Raw genomic sequence first — 25,577 nt, 5'->3', positions numbered from 1 at the left:
AAGGTTTTCCCTTCTGGGAAAATTGGACCTGGTGTGCTCTGTGATCAACTGGCATCTTGACCAGGGTGTACCCTGCCTTGCACCTATTGCCCACTGTGGTATAGTCTCTGGTTCCTCCTGAATAAACCACTGGATAAAGTGGTTTATAAATGGATGGATCCAAAACTGTATTAGGAACATTTTATTTCTTACTGTTGAGTAATCATTCTGGTTTATTCGATGTGTTATTAATTTGCATGGTAACATGCAAATAATCTCAGTGACACACTAGTTCTACTATTGCTAACACAAATGTTTATTGCCTAACTGTAAAGCATGCAAACTAAATAATTACAATACGTAAAAGATTTTACTGTGAAAAACTATTTGCCAGTTTCATTCCAAAATACAGATATGTAACAAATCTGTATTGAAAACCAATTTATTTGATAACAAATTGAAAAGATAATAAATACTCCTAGTGAAAGAGATATTGATAGGGAAAGCAACTAGGATTTTATTAGTTTGGACATTTTATTAGTGAATAAAGTCTGGATAGTGAGCCAGTTTCAGCATTCTAAGGCAATAGATTACTTTCCTTACAGTGAATTGTGCAGGCTATAGTCATATTCATATTCTCCATCATATGTAACTACACATGAGCACTTGACCAAAAACAGCACAAGTCAAAGAGTACATTGAACATTGAAAATATATACAGTAGGATGAACTTGATGAGACACGGAAAAACATGCCAATTCCTATTATGTAAGATGTTCGCATTATGTAACAAGAGAAAGGGGGTAAAAACATGGGAATATGTTTCATGATACAGTATATGCATCTGTGATTACATAAAGGTAAACAGTATTGTTTATGAGAAAAGTTTCTAGTGAAATTCTAAAGAAGCATTTTCTGACCCATATTCTTTTGAGATACACATTCAGATGAATTTATTATTTATACTTCAGTAATATCACCAGATAATCTTATAATTTTGACCTCAATTATATAAGACCCCTACACGAAACAGGGAAGTACACATACAGTAAGTGGCAAAATGTCATTAAGCAACTAAATTGTACACTTTATTAGTTTTAAATGACATTGCACACAAACTGAATAAGAGCTGAACATTTTTAATCAATTTTATTAAACCGGAGTTTCTCACTGGGAATTGACCACAAGCAGTTTCTGCATGTAAGAATTGAGCCACTTTTGTCGTTCCATAGCGGTTAATAATTTACTCTTTTCCCGAAATGCCGCATCATCTGCTACCACTATGTTCCTCTTCTCCTCATTGGCCATCTGCTGGGACCAAGGCAAAGGCCAGCTCTTATTGAGATCCTCCTCCTGAGCAAGGGATTCCATCTCTGATTGGCTGAAAGGAAGCCAAACCCTTCCTGGTAGGCGCAGGGATTTAGGCTGGGGGTCAGAGATTCCTGGAGATGACATCATCTGGACACTCCAATCACGGAGAGACACAGAAGGGTAGAGAACTTCCAACTGTGGACGGAATCTGGAAGAATCATCCTGACCAATTCGAGGAGGTGCAAGTCTGGTACTAAGAAAACATGTAAGGCTGTTTACTTATTTCACCTATTACTGTGAATTACATGTCTCAGAGTTTAACACACATTACAGTAGGTCATTCTCTAAATGTTTAACTACAATTATAAATACAATTTTTAACACAAACTTAAATACAAATACTTAAATTTATCCAGTGCTTTTAATCCTAAAGAATCTCAAAGCATTTTTGCATACTGTATGGAAAGGAAGTTACTGCATTCACCAGAGCTGACAGATCAGCCCCATTACTTAGCGGATTGAGAAATGAGAAACTTCTTCACCAGTTGAATTACTACTACAACCACTTAATACAGGAACTCAGATTGTAAAGCCTAGATTGAATTTAAGTCATGACACTGAGGATAATACCCCTACTATTACAAACAATGCCATGGAATCTTTAATAGCTATGTAATCAAGACCTTGGTTAAATTATCTCATCTGAAAGAAAGCGCGTACTACAGAACAGTATCTTTAATCCACCAACACCATAAATACTGTAGCTGTGATCAAGTTGTCCTGGAGGTGTCCATTCCAGTACTGACCGGGTCCAAACTTGCTTATCTTTTGAGATCGTTTTAATGAGTTTGACAACAGGGTGGTAGTGTTACAGGTTCACATTCAGATGATTATTAAAAACTTAATACATAAATATATAATATACATGTGACTTTGAACTGAATGTTCTGTGATCCTGTTGTTTTGGTCACTGTGTTGGACATCATCGAAAATACTTTAAAAAGCTTAATTTGGTTGTGGTTTATTATAATTAAACCCTTCCCTTAAGAACATTTATAACTTACACATGCATTATTAAAAAAGCAGTCTCTTCATCTAAAGTGTTTGTGTCAAAGTTGTTCATTTAAATAGAATACTGTACCTCTGCATTTGAACAATACATCATCTTATTTTTTAGTATAATAAAACTTCTAGTTTAATTGTTTAACCTTCAGGTCAGCTTTTATCTACAGTACAGCATGACATGGACTTGATAATAAACTTGTTTTATTTTTTGCAATGCCTTTTATAAAAAGTAATGCCTTTTATACTTATCTCAAGACAATTCAGAAAGAGGAAATTAACCCAATTATCATCAGATAATTGAAGGGATATTTAAATGATCTGAGCTACTGCAGCTAAAATTGTTTAATTAGTGGAGTAGTTTCTTCTAATATGTACCAAAGTACTGCATCAAAACATGACGCATTTAAAGGACCAAGTCAGACCCACCTCACATGCAAATTGTGGATGAAAAATACAAGCCATTATTTTCAGATTGAAGAGAATGAAAGACTGTTTAGCTTTCTAACAATCTGAGGCCTTTTTTCAACCAAATGTTTAATCTCTGCACTATGAAAGTATCCTGAATACATCTAAACCAGAAATTCCCATGCAAATTAAGGTACCGAGCTACATTTGCTGAATAATCTCACATTGTGGGCTCAAATCTGTCTCAGTATCAGCTTTCAAGTCAAAATTGTATCAGGTATATGCTACGTGTTCAAATGTGACTGATTTGAATTTTCTACAAAAATCAAATATCAAAATCAAAATAATAAATACTCCTAGTTATGTTTTGCGTTTTCATAGAATATCAATTCCAATGTAATTCAAGTATCAGCTTTTCATTGTTTTAAGCATACAGGTTTCACAGAAAAATAGGTTTTGATAAATTGTGTGTGAAGTGAAGTGAACTTTTTAAATGGTTGCTGTTAGAAAAAATGCTTTTGCCACACTGATTAAGGGCCAGAGTGCACCCGAACACCCACTTTTCTTTGCAATAGCAGTCACTTGTGTTGTAAGACGCGATAAAACACATCAAAAGAAGTAATGACCTGCTCTCTCTTGAGTGGCTCCCTTACCTGCGCAGGCTGCGTAGGCGAGGAAGAGTGTAACCAGAAGGCAGCAAGGTCGAGACAACAAGAGCCAGGAAAAGGAATGCTGAGCGAGGTGGGGAAACTGGCTTCATAATCTACAAAACAAAGAGTGACACTGAGGACTTGTGTGTGTCAAGTGAAGAGGCTGAGCTATTGAATGAGAGATACATTCTTGTGAAGGGAAGGTCAGAGGGTTTCATACTAAGTACAGTATATATAGTGTTATTTCGGTACATTTTCAAACTGCTTCTTCCAATTCAGGGTCGCAGAGGAGTCGGAGTCTCTCACGGCAAGCAATGGGCGCAAGGCTGGACACAGGGCCTAGCGTCATCTCAATAAATTGATTTCATAGCTGTACATATGTAACAGTACAGTTTGTAAATTCGACTATCCATTTTTTAAAATTTACTTTTAGTATATGATATTATTATTTAAATTATACATTTTTGATACCTTAAAATGTTATTTATTACAGTTTTTACATTTACTGTTAATAGCCTACTGTAATTTGCAAAACAACGTTCTCATGTATCCTTGGGATGTCAATCTCTCCCTTAAAAATTTTTCTTCTTGACAAAAATAAGGTATTCACTCTGTGGCTCAACTCCAAAATTTAATTCTGCCTGACAGCTCTTTTTAAACTTCTTAAAAACTCGACCTAGACATATGAAAGACCTTGAAGACTGTGGATTCTCTCTTCTGTTCTTTCACTACTTTTTTCTAACTTTTCTCTTTTTCTTTTGCTTTTCTCTTCAAAATCTCTAGTTTCCTTTTTTCTGTTATTGTTTTTTTATGTTATTGGTGGATTTTCGCAGTTTGTTTAGGTACCAAATCTTTCATGCCATGATGATTGTTCACATTTGTTAATTATCATATATGGTACCTTGTAATATTCTTTCTTTTCCCTGAAAAAGCAACAAACAAATTATATAAATACTAACAATTCGAGTTTGACAGTTTCAGATTATCTGATATGTAGTTTACTACACAGTATTCAGGGTTGCCTTGAAGAAATTACAAATGGCACAATTACATTCAGGTGAGCTGTAAAGGTGTTTATGACAGCATACTGTACATGTTACAGTTTTATTTTGAAGACTGAAATACAATAATTATTAATAAATCTATAATGCAATATTAATAATTAATATTGCACAATACGAGATTTCTGTAATAGTAATTACTTTGAATGGATGACACATAAAAGGAACATTGAATACTGTAGGCTTTAGATTGTTTTCTGTTTAATAGTAGAAGCAATATGTAGTTAAATAGATCAGAAAAAAATAAATATTTAGTATTATTCCAAGAAATTGCTTGGTTGTTATGAAACGTCTTTAACAATGCACATGTACTTTGCTAAACATCACCTAGCAAGGTTAGACATAAATAGTTAGATGAATATGGAAAACATGTACTCAAAACTAAGAATATCATAACTAAGAGTTATGTGCCTCTGCCTCTTCTTTTAAGAAATATCCGAATTAAGGCAGTTCAATGTGTTGAGCTATATATTAGGTACTATTCTTCCACAATCCTCAGAAGTTCTTTTAGTTTAATCTTAGTTAACAATTTCAATGCTCAACAAGCACATTTTCTTAGGGATTATGATTTCAGTGCAGAAGAAGAATTGGACAAAGCCTGCAATTTGTTCTTGGGTTTGGTTAGTATACCATGATTCTTGCTTCTAGAAAGGTCTAAGCTCAGCAGTACTTTTACTCATTGGCACTTTGGAACACTGCTATTAACAGCAGTTCAAAAGATATGGTATTTTCTGTTCCTTGTCGAAGTGCGTTTCCCCATCTTTTTATCGTTTCTTTCTCTTTTGATTCTTGACAGCAAGCTAAACACTTTAATGTACAGTAATCTCTTGTAGAAGTGTACACAGTATGGTCTGTTTCATCTGTAGTTGCTTTTGTGTTTTGTGTTTCCTTAAAACAGGGTTTAAATACGTAAATATAAAAACTATTAAAAAATAAGATGCTAAAATGAACATTTTTGAAGCATCCTAAAATGCACAAAGCTCACCAAAGTACAAGCAGTTCTAATATCAATAAATTTCAAAACCAACAAGGTGCATATAGAGTTTATATTCAGTATACAGTATGTGAATATTATATTATACTGTATATATAAAAATATGATTTAATATATAATCTATTAAAATAGTGACCCAACGCTTTGCTACAAAGTCATTTGTTAGTTTCTTGTAATATAAGTGCATTAATTTTCAGTGATACTTCACTATTACTGTATACTGCTGTAAAAAACAAACTATTTTCTTTAAAATAAGCACCTTTACATAAACCAATGAGAAGACTTATTTCCTAAGGTAAAGTAGTATTAAATCAGTTATATAAACTTTTTTTCTCATATATCTTAACCCAAAAGTATAATATATAATATAGGAACAAGTAAAGGTTTATTCCTTGCTGAAAAGAGAAGAAAGGAAAAACAATGTTTTGGCTGTGGAGCTCTCTTCACGTATTATATACTGTATCCAATATACTGCATAATATATACTGTATGCATGCATTTGCACTTACCGATCATGCAAAATGTAAAAGGGAACACATGCTACCTTTTTAATCAAAACTCAATAACACAATTTAATAATTTACTTTAATATATTACTTTGGAGTGCATTACTTTTACATTTGTATTTGTGTCCCAACACAGAAAGCATGGACGCTGTTTCATGAGCTCATCTCCAGAAAGCAGCAAACAAATGTCAGCAAAACTCTTTACATATTATTCAGCCTTTATGATTCTCCTACGACTTTTAGCCTTTTTGCATGTGAGATATGGTCCTCTGAATATTAACGAGAAAGACAACATTTTACAAGATCAAGAATGTTAAGTCACTGGCCCACCTCCTGTTGTTAAAAATGCTCAAGAAGAACTATGAGACATACAATAACAAATAAAAATAGGTTTATATCCCTGTTATTTACCAACTAACTTAAAAAGTTTAACTTAATGATGAACTTGACAAAGCACAGCAAGCATTTCTTAGCGCATTTTTCAATTCAGTTTTGTTGGATCAATACTATAATTTGTCTCGGCTTCATCTTCTTTCTCTTTTTCTCCATCCAAACGATTGTTATTTATTTCATTTTTGTCAGTTCTAATTTATTGGATTTTGTGTCGCTTGCTAGTTTATTTCCCTGTAGTACAGTAGTTTAGAAGATAACATGGTGAGAAATGAACAGTTTTGAGTAAAAGGAAATGAAATGCTAAAGTATTTTTTTAAATGGGGTCCTTACCTTTTGAAGTGAAACCTGTCCCCAGCTTCCCAAATTAAGCTGTTGAAGTGCTGGCCAGGTGCTGTACCTAGTGAAGAAACTGTCATTTTTGAGCGCCTCTTATATAGGCAAAATACCACACATCTGTCAAAAAGGATGGGGTGACGGGGGAGAATGAGATTAAAAGAATTGTTTTTCTGTGCATGTGTATATGTATTTCTTTAAGCGTAGCTTTTAAAGGAACTCGTAACAAAACCTGCGGTCGTCTTGTTCTGTTCTTAATTTAGAAACAAATCTTGAAGAGCAGTAGGAGCCAGGAAACCAAAGAACAAACTAAGTTTGCCTCTGTGGAGGCTCCTGCATTTAATGAGGTCTTGGGCAAACACAAAATGTTTAAAAAAATATTCCTGTAAGTCAAGCAAATCGTTTGATGATCTTTTGTTTTTAAGACCAGAATCCGAAGTGTTAATGATTCTATTTCTTGTCCCTTCTGGTTCCGATTCAAATTTGATGCATATTTCCTGGCCCACACATGTGTAGACCACATTAGAGCATTCGGCATATCTATCGTTACATCTCAGAGGTCAAATGTCAGCCGGCGTTAAGTGTAGATTATGGAAAAAGAGGAGCCCAATTTGCAAGTAAATTGATCGCTCCATTGCTTTTCTCTTCCTACGCATACACCAAGCAGGAAAAGGAAAGAAGGAGTCCTCGTTAAATTTGAAAAGGCCGTTAAGAAACCTGTCACAAGATTGATATGCATAGATATGGATGGAACGCTTCAGAATGGATAGAGCCAATTGTTATTATTAGTATAACTGAGAAAAGGTTGCCTTTGCAGTGATATAAAATGCGGAAGTGACAAATAGCAAGTAGTGAATCTTTCGTAAGTAGATTATTACATCATCACAGACCAAAGTTAAAATTAAAGACAAGTTCCTCTGTATGCTGTCACACAAACTAAATGACTAACATTTTAGTTTCCTGCTTCCCATGTGAAATGTTTCATGCAGATTTGTTCAACAGTGAATCCCGCCTTGTAACATGTGTCTCTACGTTAACATTCTAACATTCACCATTGTTTTAACATTCCAAAAAACACTAATAAATGTGCCTCTTTAACCATTGTTCTGACATATTGACATATTGACCCTCACAGGACCAGGACTGGATACCTTTGAACTAAGGGAACTGAGCATTTTCAGTCTAGAACAGAAGAGATTTCTATTCAAGACTTAATTTAGGTCTACAGAAAAAAGTTTACTTATCTATGAAGACAAAAAGTTAGAAACATATTCATTGGTTAAAAGTTCAAAAGAATACAATCATTAACAGTAGATCATATGGTTTTTTGGTTAAGATCTTAAAAGATTGAATGGGAATGGTCTGCAAAACTATTCTTCAGCAAAGAGCCAGCTGGGACAAACTACTTAACCATGCTGTGAGATCTGATTTACTGGGGTGCATCAAAAACCAGACAGAGAAAAAAAAAATAAAAAGGTACTAGCAACAAAACAAGCACAGTCTTTCTTTCTTCTTGTGAATCTGAAAATAAGAAAACAGTATTTGATAGGACAGGTGTGAATAATTCTCAGAAATCCCCAGCCCTGGATCTGCTGCTTTTCATTCCTGCTGTGCTATTTACTCAATTGAATCTTTAATTGAACCACCACATTGCTTGATTGGACCATTGAAAACCCTTTTTATTGCTTGGAATGTAGAGATCTCAAGTTACTTATGAACCTCAATAGTTAAAAGACAACATGTTTAGGAATTCAATTTAATCCTATAATTAGGCCAATAATTTGCTCAGGCATTATGTACCAATTAGGGAAAAGTAATGCCGAACACACAATGAAACAGTTTTTCTAATCATTAAGGTGGTAGGTTTTCAAAGCAATTGACATTACACCTTGAACCCCTTACATGGATTATTGTGTTAAATTAGCCAACTTTGGTTGACATTTTTCATTTTATTTCAATTTACTAACTGTGTAAATGCTTTACACATTCTCAACAGTGACAATCTAACAGACAACTTTAATTATGAGATTCGTCAGCTTCGTAGTTTTGAAATGCAAAAAAAACTTTTTTTCTGAAACTTATTTTCATAATTTAAAATAATGGCCTTGCATTCCGTGGTAGCTGCTGTGAATCACAGGAATATGAATTATTGTACTTGCTCGTTATTTTAGAGAAGAATCAAATTACTAAATCAGCACGATTTTTTGAGCCTCTTGGAGATAATTAGTTCAAAATGGGTTTGAGAGGCCCAGGATCATAGGTCACAGAACTGATTGAAAAAATGTAAAATATCAATGTTGACCAGCAGTGACCTTATGAGTCATTTATATTTAATGAAACTGACATTCAAATTCTTTAATGTATCCAAGGCAGGATTATAAGGAAGTCAAAAAGTGCAAAAACTTTCTTTTGAAAATGGAAACAAGGAATGTACTATAACATAGAATGGAATACTAATAATCTAAAACTCAACTCATGTTCCACCATGTACATCAAAAAACATTTTTGGTTTCTGGTTTTATGTCTCTTTTGGCATGTGTACTGTAAATGGAATCCACTAAAATGAGTGGATGATTAATGTCAGCCTGAAGCTGGGATTGTTGTTGTTGCTGATATCACTACTGTGCATTATGATCAATGCATATCGAAAATGATTTTCGATGTATTGTTATAGCAATGATTGCTACGATAGGCTCTGAATCCCTTGCAACCCAGAAATGGATGGATAGATGGATAATACAGCAATATTGTCACCAACATCAACATAATCCCTTCAATTTGTAGTGGTACAGTAGTTATTGTCCCCATTGGAGGAGTTAATCAGGATATAGTATGTCATGATAAAGTACCTGGGAAAAGTGTCAAGTCTCTTCGGCCAAGCCAAACAGACTTGTATTTGCATCCAACCAGTTAAACCACAAACATACACTGTAGATCTGTACAGGAGCTTACTTCCAGCAAGATCATATGTTATCCAAAATCTTCAGTAATGTATTTAATCATGAACAAATGACTAAATAACACTTTATTACCATAATTCCTGAATTTAACTTTAGGATTGATTACTTTAAAACATCCCAATAAAACATGAACATGTAATTTGAGTTCCTTAAAAGTAGATTCAGTACTAACAATAAATAATAACAAAAACTACACAGGCAGTGTAAGAAGCCTTAGTTTAAGTTATCTGTTTTTAATTTTTACCAACTTTGCCTTCAGATATCTTTCACATTTTAATCAATGTCTAATAAGGCAATATAGAAATAGTACTGTAGGAAATCATTTTGACTAATTTCATTTTTCATCATTTTTGCTTCTTGTTCCTCAGGTTTTTTAAATTATAATCTTACATTTAATTTAATTTCCCTCTTCCCTTCTTTTCATTTTGGAGTTTCTTCTATCTTCTAGTGACATCACAGTTTTTTGCATGTTCTCCATTAATTTCTTTTTCTTCCCTTTTACAGTTCCTAAAACAGAAATGGTGTTTCAGTCATTTCTTTTTGTTTTAGTTTTGCATTCAGGGTCTCAGCACTATGTGCATTTATTACACAGCACACAGCTCAAAGTGGCCAAAGTCTTTATTGGTAAGGCATAAAGATGGTTCTCTTTAACATAAAAAAGCACTTCTAATTTTGGTTCATCGTTTTGACATTGAGTAGTTGACTTTCCACTTAATTGCTTAAAAAATTAAATTAAAATATAACTATTGATTTCTGCATGATGAAATTATTAACAGAAGGGGGTGTTTAATTAAGAACTCATAAGTATTTAAATGTACTTATTTCTGTACTATTGAAAGTTGTTTTTTTGTCTTTTCAGGTTAAAAACATCATTCTAGTAGAAGGACATGGTATTTAGGACTGTTTAAACCCTCATGGTGGCCAAATAGTTACTGTAGATCCAGCAGTTCCAGCAATTTGTGAAGCACAAGACTGAACGATATGGCATATAAGACCGGAAGGAAAGCCTACATCCCTCAATATAAGCACAGTTTGACAACAAACATTTACCTTTTAAAAGATGCATCATTGGATGCATGACAGTGGTTACAAAGAATTGTCTTTGAGCTTGCTTATTCACAGCTGCCACTACATTCAATAAAAAATGGTGACTTCACTTGATCTTCCTACTCGACCCTGCCGCTCTGCATCACACCTCATTAAAAATAATAGAACCCCGTCATAGCAAACCATTATCTTCCTCATCTTGTATTCAAAATCCCACAGCTGACAAGTTGTCACACATCAGTTTCTTCTTTCTGACAGTCAAGATATCATCTCCCTCCAACTTTTTGATTAAACACAGCACCCCTTCCTTCACTCCAAAAACCAAACAAAAAACAGTTTAATAAAGCAATTCTGTTTGCTTCGTCATTCAGTGACGTCCTACAGTACATTTTCGGGATTCTTCTGGTTTTGGTAAAGAAAGTGAAAAGCGACATTGTTGCATTCAGTTGCTTAAAATACAAAAATATATCCAATCATTACAGCAAAGCAGCCTGCAGTATTATTTTTAAATTTCTCAAAAACAAAGAAAATTATGTTGTACTTTTTATATCCTGTCACCTAACTTTATTTTAATTAACCTTATTTTTCCTTTTTATACTGTTACCTAGGACATTAGAGAAAACACTACTGTTCTATTTCACTGCAAGAATAGGAATCTTAAAAAGATAAGACTAACGATGAATTGCATCAACTAGGATATAAACATAAACAACAGAGATTCAATAAAATACAGTTAAACATTATTAGTATGTACATGCTTAGCAGATACTGTTATCCAAGGTAATTACAGCCTTTCCAAAGTGTTACATGAATTCTAGGTGCAAAGGAGATGTTTCCAAGCAAGTACAATAAACACCATTGTATAAAATTATAATAATGATGAGCAGAATAAATATAACATGTTAAAGATGCTGGTATAGTGTAGTATATTGGTTAGTGTATTATTTAATTGCTAGTTAGATACATCATGGCCCATGCATCAGAGTTTAAAAGAGTAATGATACTCTGAATGAATGACTTCTTAAAATGTTTTTTGTGATAGTAATAATAAACTTTATTTAATATAGCACCTTTAAAGTGGCTTCTCAAAGCACTTTACAGAATGAAAGAGGGAGGTAATGTGGTGGGGCAGTTAGACTTTAGTTAATGTTGATGGTGGAGAAAAGATACCTGGGGTTGTTATGGTAATTTTCAATGATGTGAGAGAAGTAGGTGGATCTAACAGATTCTATCATATCCTTATATTCAGACAAGTAATCTTTCCAAGCCTTATAATGTAAGTTTAGGCCAGAAAGACGCCACCTACTCTCAAGTTTTTGTATCCTTTGGTACTCTAAAATGTCAACCAGATGGTGATTTTTCAAATCGGGAGTATAGTTGCGTGAGGCATCATGTACATCATGTAGAGTAGGGGTGTAACCTTAGTGTCCTGGCCAAATTTCCCATTGGCCCTTACCAATCATGGCCTCCTAATAATCCCCATCTATGAATTGGCTTCATTACTCTGCTCTCCTCCCCGCTGATGTGTGGTGAGCGTTCTGGCACACTATGGCTACTGTCACATCATCCAGGTGGATGCTGCACATTGGTGGTGGTGGAGGGGAGTCCCCATTACCTGTAAAGCGCTTTGAGTGGAGTGTCCAGAAAAGCGTGTAAGCAATTATTTATTATTGTTATTAATTCTAGGATGTGTTTACTCACATCAAATCTCCTCGATTTTCTCCAGAGAAATAATCTCCACATGGCTTTTTTTCAGACTCTGTCTTTTAGGCTGTTATCAATGTACCAGATACTTAAAACAAGGAGCAATCTGCACAAGGAGGAGTCCTTCAGATGAACTGAAGACTTCATGGAACTGTTCATAGGAGTAATTGTGTTAAACTCAGTGTCCTGGTTAAATTCCATGCTGAATTTGCAGTCTGGCTTCCTTAAGGTTCCCCTTTCATTCAATTGGTGAATTAATATCTTGGTTCTCCACTTGAATTGTCGTGCAGTGGGGCTGCTGGCACTGAATGCTTGTTGCACATAAGCCAGGTGGGCATTGCCCTTCAGCGGAGGATTAACTGTAGGAGGTCAACACAAGTAAGTTCTTTATTATCCTTTTGTTTGAAACAATATATAGATATAAATGCAGTTAATTGTATAAAGCAAAGACATAAAGCAAGATGTTGGACTAGCCCTGGCTTCTTACTGGAAAAGGATGAATTACATCATCACATAAATTAGCTATAACTATCAAATGTGTTATAAGGGCCAAATAACCTTTATTATTTATGTGGTACAATACATCAAGGATCACCTTGTCTCACTTGGTGATTCACAGGTGAATATAGTAGATATACACTGTGGCAAACACTACCTTCAGGCAAGGCAGTCCCAAGGACCTGCACAAAAACATGTGATCATTGCTGAACTCATGTCCAAGAGGTGTTATTGCAGACTGTTCCATGATTTATATCCTTTATGTACTAAACAAACTCTAATGCAACCATGAAAGAATGTGCCCAATCACCCCTCACCAATAATCTAAGCAATTAACAAATTATTTCCCAATGTACCTGTATCTCTTTACAATGTTTAGAGACTATTTGGCAGCCTACAGTGGTAAGTGTGCTATAACTACTCTCATGTTTTAGGCCGGCCTGCCACATACTGTAAATATAAGCCTCACTCATGATGATATTTTCAGTGTGGAAAGCCCATCTGATCCTTTTAGGAGAAATGCAATCATAAAAAAGTACCACAAGTAAAACCTACTGCTATACTGAATGACGCTTGCAACCATTACTCACTCTGACAGATCAAGGTCTCTCTTTCCTAAAATGTTCCCTATGAATTTATTTCTGTATACCTGATCTTTCAGTGTAGACATATATGAGAAATTCTTCGCTTTTTGTGCAAGAAATATTATCCACAAGCCCTCAAAGTACTTTACACACAGATTTAATATTCCATGTGCTTATAAAGCAAAAAAAAAGAAAGCACACTGATCTATAAAACGTACCTCAGTGAATTTTGGTCAACTTCTGGATTGATTAACCCCTGATTTTAATATGTTTTGAAAGAGCTTTGTGAGTGTAATGTTAATTAAATCCCCCATTCTTGTAACAGTACATATTTGTTATCAAGTTCAATTGATATTTTTTAGTGCTTTTAGACCTTGTGGCACTTCCTTAAAAGTCATTAAAGCTGAGAGTCATTAAACACTGATGAATCTTGGCAGATTGTAAAGAATTGGTGGCATGCTGGTGTGGAAGTTAGACTCAAAATGGCAGACTAAGGAGTCCTCAGGTACTTCATCCAAACAACCCAGGACAGCAAGGTACCAGCCCTGGACTTTATAGAGATTTTCATGATTCATTATAATTCATTTGCCACAGGAATGACTTTGGATTCATAGCTAGTAGGTTGTGGGTTTAGGGTCCTGCTGCAGACACTGCTATAGTAATTTGAGTATTTTACCCCAGTTTCCCCCAGTTGCTACTGTATAAGTGGGGACCAGCTGTATAAGTGGGGACCAGCATTATTGTGGATAATCACTGTGATAGACCGGTGTCCCATTTAGGGAGCATCATGTTCTCTCTAGGGCAGCATGGTGTCACAGTGGTCAGCATTGCAACATTGCAGCACTGGGGCCTTAGGTTCAATTCCGAACCTGGGGTGCTATGTTCATTGAGTTTGTATGTTTGTATGTTCTCCCCATGTTCATGTAGGTTTTCACAAGGTGCTCTTGTTTTCTCCCACAGTTCAAAGACATACAGCACTAGTATGTTTTAACAGTTTTCTTCTGGGAGAGGTGTGAGAGCGTGTATGTCTGTATTTGTGTCTGTACGTGACTTACAGTATGATGGACTGGCGCCCCATCTAGAGTATTTCCTGCCTTGTGCCCATTGCTTGCTGGGATAGGCTCCAGCTCCCCCGCAACCCTGAATAGAATGAAGAGGTAAGAAAATAGATGGATGTATCTTCTTTCTTGTTTTCTTAAAACTGCAGAGACCACGATGAGTTCTGTCATGATGAGCATTTATAATATGGACCGCACTGTTACTTTATCTTTAAATGTAACAATGGCTTTACAGTATTTTATCAAACATACATAATGTCAACAAATCCTAGACTAGCACTTCACCTATTCTGATTAAAATAGCTGCTTTCATTTGTTCTGTTTTACAGTATCTTGGTAATAAAGAAGTCATAGTGTGGCAAAAGTGGCATTACATGTCTCTTTATTGTTATTACATGCCAGGGGACCCTTAGATCCATCCACCACTGGCACTTCTTTTATTGTGTGAATGAAAAGGTCATTCCTCCCCCTGCCTTTCTTTTGAAAACAGATCTTTTTGCTTAAAGCAATACAAAGTTGAAGAAACCGCAAAAAGCATCAAAACTGAACGTTTTATGTGTTGATAAGCACCTGTGGTTTTTTTTCTGAATATCTAATACTTCATTTTAAAAAGCAGCGATTTAAATGGTTGAACAAATCAGTTTCGAACTCATGTACTAGCAAATGTACCACAGCTGTACATAATCATCAGCAGAAGCTCTACAGTGGAGGCTAAAACTACTTTGGGGAGATTTCAGATTTAACTGCAGTGAGAAATTCCCTAGTGTTTTTAATTGCTTCCTTTTCAGTCTGAACTTTATCTTACAGTATTACTCACTGACAATGAGAAGCTGACAATCTGAAATACAGAATGATTTGTGTGTGATTTCTGTTCACTGTATAGGGTAACTGGAAGGAGTTATATGCTTTCAACAAATGAATTCAATCCTATGGAGCTTCTAGATATGTAAAGGATTATCATTCTTTAATTTAAGGAAGTGTGATTGCTCATTGTACATATTTGTGTTTTTTACAGTACCACTGCATGAATTTGATCTCTTTCTAAGGTAATCAGATAACATTTAGCTTGTAATGACATACAATACATGGTTTCACAAACTGACAAACATTCTAATCAGGGAGTCAATACATTTTAATAAAATAAAAGTTAATGAAATGTTCTGAGAACATCGACCAATCAAACAATCTGAAGACAATTCCTGCCATTAAGAGCTAGCAGTGAACAATGTATCAACCCTGAGAATCAGGGGAGTGCAAAAATTCTGTTTTGCAATAAATGAGTTTTAACAGGTGTCTTCCCATGTCAAATCTGGGAGTTTAAAGCATATTAAAATATTAAAGGAATCTGTCTAAAGTAGCATCAGCCTCCCTTAGGAAACTACTGTATATTCAACCTTGACTCATCAGCAATCTATTTATCCTGCTGAGGGCTGTGGCAAGCCAGCACCTGTTCCAAAAGCACAGGGAGTAATGTAGGATTGATCTCCACTGGATGAGATGCCAGCCTATCACAGGGTCAGAGACTAAACATTACTATTTTAACTGTTTATAATAAATCAATCACATTTGGAAGGAGGCAGTTAGTGCAGCACACTAATTACTCTATACAGAGACACCTGAGACTGGAAATCAATCCAGGCTCCTGAATCTATAAGGCTGCAGTGGGAAGTTCAATCAATCAACAGGTTGATCAGTCAGTCAATCAATCAATCACATTAAATCTTTTATTTGCTATAGAGTCCTTTGCAACAGCTTGCTACAGAGCACCTTACAATTTTGTATAATACTGCAAATTTGACCATTTGGGCTAGGAAGAGAAATTAAACTTGAAAAATGAAAACCTGGGGGGTCCCAGGCCTGATTTTTGACACTCCTCCAGGCAATATGATCTGTGGTACAAGTAAAGGTAAAGTCCACACAGGCCCCACAACAACACATTGTGCAGGAACTGATGCCTTAGCTTTAAGCACTAGCCTCCCGGCAATGAGTCCAAATGCTTCCCCATTACACTGTGCTGCTCCACTTCATTTAAAGATTGTTTAAGTTTGTTCAGACAAGAGAACACAATCTATGAAAAAGGGATAGTGAGGAGACAAAGGGAGAAGGAGATCACAAAATGAGAATCCCGCTTTTCAAATGTGCTTTATTATTGTACTCATTACTTCCTGCACACCATTATCTCATGGGTGTCTGTATGATATGATATCACCTCTTTTTTGTTACATTTGTAGAAACCAAATGGCTGCACACAAAGTAAGGGGAAATTTAGCATAGACAACATGACCTAACCAACTAACATAACTTTGGGAAATTGGGAAGTAGAAAGAAAACAGTGTCAAAAGAAAACCAGGTAAACACAGGGGAATGTGCAAACTCCACAAAATGGACCCCTGTAGATTGTAACTCTTCTATGGTAATTGTGTGTGATGTTGCACTTCTCTATACCTTGGCAAATTCCTGTCTCCAGATAATGAACATTTTTAATCATCTATCTATCTTTTGTTGTCAATGATGGTTTTGCAATGCATATTACGTACTAATGTGCCATTGCAGTTCTTTCTAATTCTAAAATTTTGCTTTTGGCAAAACAAGAATTGTTGTTCACAGTTATTCAGCTCAGATGACAAACAATACAAAGATCCAAGGGGGTTGATGGAGTTCTTAAACCATTGATCTACTACAGTAGCAACCAAATGAGCAGGGGTTCTTATATTTAGTAGCCGGGGTATTTTTTCAACCTATATGAAGTCATTGTGAATATAGTAAGCAAATAGAAAGTGGTTTTTAAATTAGACCTTTAACAGTTCCTACTTCACAAACTGGTAAATTGCACTTGTGCTAAATTCTCTGTAAACAGCATTTTAAATGATATTTGTGGGTGACAGTTTATTTGGAATTCCCTCTATAAGTCTTGATAAGTGTGAGTGTAAAGGGAGTTGTTTGCACTGCATTAACAGAGAGCATAACAGCAGAATGGTCCAAGCATATGGTTTACACATTCTGTGAAGACCACTGGTCTGAATAAGTGGAGCACATCACCACTATGCTTTCCTTGAAATCTGTCATCACATACATCTACGAGTAAATGTGTAAATAGCACAGCGTCAGAATTTCCCTTATGTGTGCTGTGCTTGTAATGAGTGGTAAATCATGCTTGTAAACATCAAACATCTGTGAGTAAAACAGGGCAGATACCATTTTCTAAAGACTTTGACTATAAAGTTTGTAATTATGAAAAAAAATAGACCCTCGTAACAGTTATCATGTTAATATACATTTTATCTTATGTCTTAAAAATCCTACACACTCAGAATAATTCTGTTAAATCTCAGAGGTATTAGGATGCCGATATACTGTACAGATCGATGGGATGCTGAAAGCCTGGAATAAACTTAAGGAACACTTCTAATTGTATTCATTACTTAGCATCCAGGAACTGCAAATAGAATCTGTACAGTATTATCTTTGGTAGCAAAACAAGTACATAATGTAATTCCACCACTAGGGGGTATGATCACACAAAAAGCATTGAATTTCAAATTTAGTAATGGGTTTTTAATATCCATAAGACTGAGCTCTTAGTTAGTTGATAATGATACTTTTTAACTTGTTTTAACACTAAGACCTTGGTTTCATGAAATGCCAGGCTGTTATTTTTGTCAGTTTATTGTTACCAAGAAATTTAACAGTGAGAACTCCACTTAGCTGGTCATTTATTTGGTACAGCTTGGTCACAAGTGATACTGACACTGCATCAGCATTCCTTCAATAATCTTTGTTCTGCCTTAGTAGAATTTCTTACAACACAGACACTTGGATGGGAGAAGTCCAAGACATTGTTATAAGGTTGAAGTTAGCCTAAGTAAATAAGAGGTGAGTTAAGAGCAGATAAACCCAGTTAGAAAACCCAGCATGCATACTTTACACATATGTCTCTGCTGTGAAGATGCTGTTAAAACTCCACACTCTACAATGCATGAAAGCAGGAAATTCCCATTTCAGAAAACTGTTTAAATATAGCAATTCTCTTGCATTTAATCAGTGTCTTTAATGCACGTGTGCTGAAACTCACTCACCATTTCTAATACCAACATATATTACATTTTGTAAAATATCTGTTGTAGTAATGCACACTTTAAATTTGGCACAAGCATACAAAGTTTACAAATACTTATAGATGAAAACAATAGTGATGTATAATACAATGTTACCATAGAAATTTGTACCCTCTCCAAAATACAGTTTTAGATAATAGTTAACATGCAATTTTCCACTGTACTGTAAAAAAATAATAAACAATCATTATAACTGAAAAATGATTTAAAAAATCATTGTAATTGTCAGATATAGTCTGTTTTCTGACTTGAGGACATTTAAAAGCACTTTTAGTATAATGACAGCGTTCCAGTTTTTGAATATGTTTTATGCTGCTGTTTGGAGACATTGAAGGCATCTGTTTATTGCAAACACAAACAAAATAAGAAGGACTTAAATCAAAACTCTGCATGTCAGCTTGTAGTATGAACTTTATGAACAAACATGCATTTGTGAGAAGGGAGGACAAGGGAAATCTGGACAGCTATATAAAAGCAAGGTTAGACTGCACTGGAGAAGTGATTAAACTGTGGCTACTCCTAGCCTAATCTGGTACAACCATTAAAAATTACATCTTCCAACACATTTGAAATACTGTTATCTATATCATTATATTATTGCTATATATTACTGCTTATTACAGTATATTACTGCTTGTTATATAGTGATAGTTGTACAAAATCAGCTTTCCAGGCTGTAATTTTGAAGTTCCTGTAACAGAACAGCCACATCTGGGGGGCAGCATAGAGACACTCCAGAACTGGAATGAACTGGAGTTACCTGAATTCTCACTAGTTTATTAGGAGATTGGCTTCACCTGTTTGGGAGCCAATTCGCTATTTAAGAACTCAGAGCGTAGACAGAGGTTGAGAAGACCCTTGCAGTCTTACAGATGGTGAGAAACTTGATTTCATGGTGAAATTATTTGTTATTAATGGAAGGTTCCAGATTATATAGTTTGATTAGAAACAAAAAGACACCTTAAAAGATCACTAGCTCTTAGTAAATGGTTAGCAAAAACATGGAAAGGGGTGACATCAAGCAGCACCCTTGGTTGGTGCCGTCTTGGCCCGCAGCTCTAATAACAAAGTCTGTAAGAGCAGGACTGCCCAAGTGGGACCGACTGGATCGAGGTTTCATTCCACTGCTCCTTTCTTTACCATGAGGAGAATAGGCAAAGATGACCAAAGTGAGGTTGGGTAGGTTTAATTACATCAGGGTTAGTCTGATCTCCACCTAATTCCTGTTAAAGGGGGTTTTATGTGTAGATCCTCTATAACACACTACCAATCGAAGGGGGATCTGGCACAGTTCCAAATTTAAGATGAAAGTGTCAAGTGTTGATTTCCTCCAAGATATGGGTATTCAAAGTCCCAAGGGGATATTTCAACATGTTTTATTCAGTCTGTTTGGGCTGTGTGTATCTGAGGCTCTGAGTGTGAGATGGCAGTTTTATCCTAGGGTTCAAGTTCACATGTTCATAACTCATAAGTCAAGTTCTTATGAAAATCAATCCTTTTGAAGAAGGAAAATTCATGAAGGGAAGGACTGTTCTAAAGAATCAAGGCCATTCTGTCACTCACAGTGTACTGGCACGTCCCTCAGTACTCTGCAAGACAAAATGTACAACTTAAGACAAATATGATTCTATGTTTTTAGATAATTTAAAAGTGAATTTGAAATCTTCTTCTTGCACAACAAGACACAACAACCCAGGAGGAAAATGCAAGAAGGCAAGAATCCATAGTGACAAGAACATTTCAGATGAAAATGTGAGAAACGTTTCATTTGCATTACTCAAATTTCACTCATACCTGCATGGTACAGTATGTGGTTTGTGCTAAAATGCATTTTGTGCTATTTGTAATTCTTGATTGTAGACTTTGTCAGTGCTACTAATGTAATTAGGACAAAAAACAGAGGAGCTGTCTGTGCCTTCCTGGCTCTAGGAAAAGTAAAAGCAAGTGAGCCAGGCTGTACTGTTTGTTTTTGGTTATTTTACAGGTAAGTGGACATATTTTATGATCTGTAGAGCAAAACTGACATAAATATACAGTATCAGTGTTACTGAATGTTCATAACATCTTTAATTATTCAATATGAATGATCTATTACAGAAAAACATTTCTTTTTCTATTTAAGTTTATTTGAAATAATTTATTGCTGATGTTCATGTGAAATAATATTGTTCTGTGAAGTATTTGGAATTTTAATTAAAATTATTTTATTTTTCAAAAAAGCTAAGATATTTGTTTCAAAATTAAATGCCACTCTGTAGGCGCTATGTGGAGAGAAAATCTCTGAGGGAACGACAATGCTAACCTTATTTAGATTATCCATTCTCAAAAAGCCATTTTGTTCTGATAAGGGTTGAGACAAACAAGCTGCGTAAATCCTGGAAGGATAGTGTGTGCAAGGTACACTAGGGCTGAACTGCCTATCACAGGGCACACTCACAAACAATTCAGAGACAGCAATTGGCCTAATCAGCATGTCTTTAGGAGGTGAAAGCACCAGAAACTTGTAAACTTCACACAGGAGGCAACTAACTAGAACTTAGCCTAGGATCCAAGAACTGAAAGGAAAGTTAAAAGTGTTTTTAGGTATTCAGGTATTCAGCATTTCCTTTTCTATTGTGTCTTAAGGTCTAGTTTTGCCATTTTTTGCCATTCTGCTCTCCTCCCCACTGATAGCTGATGTTTGGTGAGCGTTCTGGCACACTATGGCTGCCGTCACATCATACAGGTGGATGCTGCACATTGGTGGTGGTGGAGGGGAGTCCCCATTACCTGTAAAGCGCTTTGAGTGGAGTGTCCAGAAAAGCGCTATATAAATGTAAGCAATTATTATTATTAATTATTGTGGAGATCTTGATTAAAAGCCATAAATGAATGGAGAATTTTTTAGATATATTCTACAGTAACTGACACATATTTCTAGAAGCCACTGTTCCTAGATAATGAAACATTTTACTGTATGTGTACCATGAAAGTAGATAAACATATTTCAATGTAATAACTGTTTGGAATTTCGATAACCATTAAGACTTCAACTGGTACATTATTGTATTATTTTCAAGAGAGGTAGAGATGTATTACTTGTCCTGTGTATTTTGGAAAAGCAGGAAACACAACAGGGAGAAACTACTAAATCATTTTACAGAACCCTTTTTATACACAATCTTTAGGGGAAATCTTTTCTTTTTCATTATGATGATGAAGAATATAAAAAAATATTATCAAAACAAGACAATTATATTGAAAATAAGACATAGGAGCTCAAAGTCATAGCGTTTCTTATGAATGCTCTTAAGGAATTCTGTAAATAGTTTCTTACAAGATGTCCTTATTTGTGAACATGACAGTTTGTCATTCAAATCAGGCTCTCCGTCTCAGTTGGTGGAGGCTTGGCAGCTTCTTGTTCGGAGGTCATAGGCTTGTACACAAAATAATATTCCTTCTTGGGTTCACTGGGTTCGTGGAAGCTGGCTTTGATAGTGAGGGGCAGCGCATCAGGGGACAGCTGCTGGTATATCCCGTCTACAAGAACAAACAGCTGGTAACACTCAGGTTCCAGGACTTCAAACTTCTCTGCACATTGATTACACAAGTCCTGGGCTGTGGTGGTGGGTCTAGCCCCCAGAGTCTTTGTATTGCAGCCTGCATCCAGGAATGAGACATTGATGAAATCCTGCAAAGTTGAACAGAGAATGCAGAAGGACACGTCAGACAAAAACTAATGGTTTTGTGCAGAAAATATCGCTTAATCATTGAAATTTGAAAAATACAAATACTGTTGATCATTTAAATCCAACATACAGTACAACACTTTTCTCACAAAGGTTTGATGCAAATGAGATAAAGCCATAAAAATTCAGTTGTGTATTTGCAACTGACATGAATACACATCTGCTGTGACACAATACAGCAGTAGTGTTTCAACAGTTCTGTACACCTACTGTAATTCCCTAATAACCTATAAGACCTACTATATTTATTGAACATGTTTTATACATACTGTATGTACTGTAACTACTCGAATACATATGTAACATCTCTTATAATTGATTAAGTTTATGAAGCTTGTGATCATATTAAAAGTGCTGTTGAATGCCAAAACTATGATGACAGAACAGGTTGTCTTTGTCATTTCATTTCTAACTCACTGTAAAAGGCAAAGCGTTAAAGAAACCACATTCTAGGAATTTATGATCGGATCTTTAACAATTCCAACATTTTCATCATTACTTTCAAGCTAAAAGCTGCAAATGACTGTTTTACTTATAATAGAATACTGTACATAGTGCTAAGAAGTAGCAGGTTACATGTACTGTACAGTATATCTTTGTTATGCTGGGTGGTTATGTATTAAGTGTAGTGTTTCCAACCACCAAATATCAGAGCCAGTATCCAGTGCTGTGCTAGCAGTGCTCTCAGGTCAGTTGGCTCGAGGAAAAGATGCTCAAGATGCTGTTCCCTGAGGTTTAACAAAAGATCGCACAGATCCTGACTATCCAATTTTCTAAACGTTTGGTAACTGATGGAGGGTCAGTAAGGGAGCATGGTGCTGTTTATAATAACTATCACAAACCATTTGATAATAATTCTAAAACAGAAAGAAGATATATTCATTCACAATTTCTTTGATAAGCTTAATGAACATCTCAATTTGTGCCATAATAGACCAAGTAAATGTGCGGATCTCCACACTGCCAAATTACCATGTGGCAGCAATGCTGTTATACAGTATGTAGCCCTGTTCTTTACAACATGTAACTTGAATATTTTGTTTTAAAAATTAAATAACTAAAAAACTGCCCCTGCTGCCATTGCATTGACACAAGGATGCAAAATGTTTTTCTCAATGAATTTATGAAAATATGCAATACAAGGTCTATGCTCTGATATTGCAGTGCAAAATAGACAATTGTTTATTGGTTAAAAGTAACCCTTCTCAATTGGACTACAAACTTTCTTTATTCTAATGTTTGCAATGCCTACCAACAAGGTTTTTTGAAATTATCCAATCAAAATCTCCATTATTCCAATTTGAGACTGCTTTTCCCTTTTTTTCCCAAGGTAAATGTTATGTATTAAACAAAATAAGAAAACACAAATGAGTAGGTGAACAATTAGAAATCACTGAGTTGTACACCTATTCATGAAGAGTACCTGTACTGAAGTCCTGGACACCCTGGCCCTGTTGAGAGTCCGACGTCTTTCCCAGCGGTGAATAGAGTCTTGTATCTCAAGACTCAGCTGCCTTGTAATTGATACTTTGTCATAGTTCTTAATGTGCTCTAGGGCGCCATAGGTTGTGGTTAAGTAATAAGACCCTGTCAACAAGAAGAGGCCAAAACAGTTTAAAATCTTCATCAGAATTGTGGTGGTTTTGTAAAATAATATTAAAACACTATTGAAAGCATTGTGTAGAAAACTTGCATGTGTAGGGACTTAACCGTAAACTAACCTTGTTGCAAAACTTGTTTTTTGTTTTGCCTCAGTTTTTGTACTGCACTATGATCTTTTGTAAAATGTTGGTAAAACTGGTATCTGATAAAACTCGGATGCATGGTTGCTTCACTTTCCTGAGCAACAGTGTTTTAGCATGGCACAATTTGATGAAGCAAATAGCTACAGCTTCACTAAGCCTGAATAATGTAGTCATAGAAAGTGAATATTACAGTATTATATTACTCAAAGCTCCAGGCAAATGCCTTTTGAGATTGGCTTTCAGTGTTACTAGCTTTGAAAAAAAGATTAGTTTAGGCGTTTTACATGTATAAAAACAAACATATCATACTGAATAAGTTAATTCTTTCCTTTGCCAGGGATCACATTTAACAATAAATTTATTTTTATAATTTATGTCAGACAGATACACAAGCTTAAAAAATGTTGTTACAGTACTTTGCCCACTTCTAAAAATAAAAACTGGAAAAGCATCAGCCAATATTTAAGGTATATATATCTATCTATCTGTTAAATATGCTAAAACCTAGGAATAAACCTAGGCATATAGTGGCTTGCAAAAGTATTCATCCACTTTTGATGATGTCCCATATTCATGAATTACAGATGGTGTATACATCTCTTTCTTAAAGTAAATATTTTTTATCATAACAAAATACTCAAAGTAAACATTTTAGTAACAAACTGCAAAGAAAAATGAAAAGTAAAATATGATGAATGCATAAGTCTTAACCCTCTTCGCTAACCTAATTCCTAAAACCTAATTCTGCATGGAGTTTGTAACAAAGCACTTAAGCTTTTAATACAGTACTGCCAATGTAGCAATAGGATTTGTTGTCTGACTAGGCAAAATGAAAGTTTCTGGCCTAAATATAAAGTGTAAAGTAAGTGTTAAGCCTAAGTATAAAGATTTGGAGCAAACGCAATGCAGCACATGATTCTATCAGTCCCATCTCTACTGGTGGTGGCAGCACTCAATCAGTTTATGTTAATGAGCTACTTCTCATTAACAGCTACTTCTCACTAACAGGGACTGGGAAGATTTATTTTTCCAGGACATTGTAAGAACAGAGAACTGAATGACAATAACACACTGAGAATGTCCATTTCTTTAAAAAAAGCAGTTATCCATGTGTTCTACCTTCTCCAAGTTGCAAAGCAGGGTCCATGAGCTCCATCATGTACTCCACATCAAGCAGCATCGCACTTATATTGCTCCTCACTAACACATACATCAACACTGGGAGGAAGTCATCTGCACCATGGTGCTTCCCTGAATAAAAGATAATAAATTGCAGAATCTCAGCACTCCTGAATTCCTGTCTTATTTACACTCCGGGGTGCCATAATTTTGCACACAAAAGTACCTATACACCTATATCTGACATTTTTAAACCAACAAAACAATTTTGATATTTTACTGTGTCCAAATAAATGTCAGAAATGACAACTTCAATACCTTT

General features: G+C 35.3%; 2 protein-coding genes across 4 annotated transcripts in view; both read right to left on the bottom strand.

Annotated features, from left to right (window-relative positions):
• Positions 1-472: 472 nt before the first annotated feature.
• pth2 (parathyroid hormone 2) lies at positions 473-6,885 on the bottom strand. The gene is made up of 3 exons (XM_088647341.1): positions 6,695-6,885; positions 3,414-3,523; positions 473-1,543 (listed from the first exon to the last, which is right to left on the bottom strand). Exons 2-3 carry the CDS (start codon positions 3,518-3,520, stop codon positions 1,147-1,149), a joined length of 504 nt encoding a protein of 167 aa, XP_088503467.1. The 5' UTR covers positions 3,521-3,523; positions 6,695-6,885; the 3' UTR covers positions 473-1,146.
• An 11,686-nt stretch (positions 6,886-18,571) lies between these two features.
• The window catches only part of rin3 (Ras and Rab interactor 3), a 48,043-nt gene continuing 41,037 nt past the window's right edge, over positions 18,572-25,577 (bottom strand). For 2 of the 3 annotated variants that reach the window (XM_088648851.1, XM_088648853.1), the window contains 3 exons: positions 25,256-25,387; positions 23,815-23,978; positions 21,795-22,333 (listed from right to left, as the gene is read on the bottom strand). In XM_088648851.1, coding sequence (XP_088504977.1) covers positions 22,016-22,333; positions 23,815-23,978; positions 25,256-25,387 — 614 coding nt within the window. In that variant the 3' untranslated portion in view covers positions 21,795-22,015. Of the gene's footprint in view, positions 20,253-21,794; positions 22,334-23,814; positions 23,979-25,255; positions 25,388-25,577 lie in introns of those variants that run through there. The other variant, XM_088648852.1, reaches the window with a different exon arrangement.

The sequence above is a fragment of the Lepisosteus platostomus genome, chromosome 10 (genome assembly GCF_059453375.1).
Source record: "Lepisosteus platostomus isolate fLepPlt1 chromosome 10, fLepPlt1.hap1, whole genome shotgun sequence".
NCBI classification, from domain to species: Eukaryota; Metazoa; Chordata; class Actinopteri; order Semionotiformes; family Lepisosteidae; genus Lepisosteus; species Lepisosteus platostomus.
This window is presented reverse-complemented; position numbering and strand designations above follow the sequence as displayed.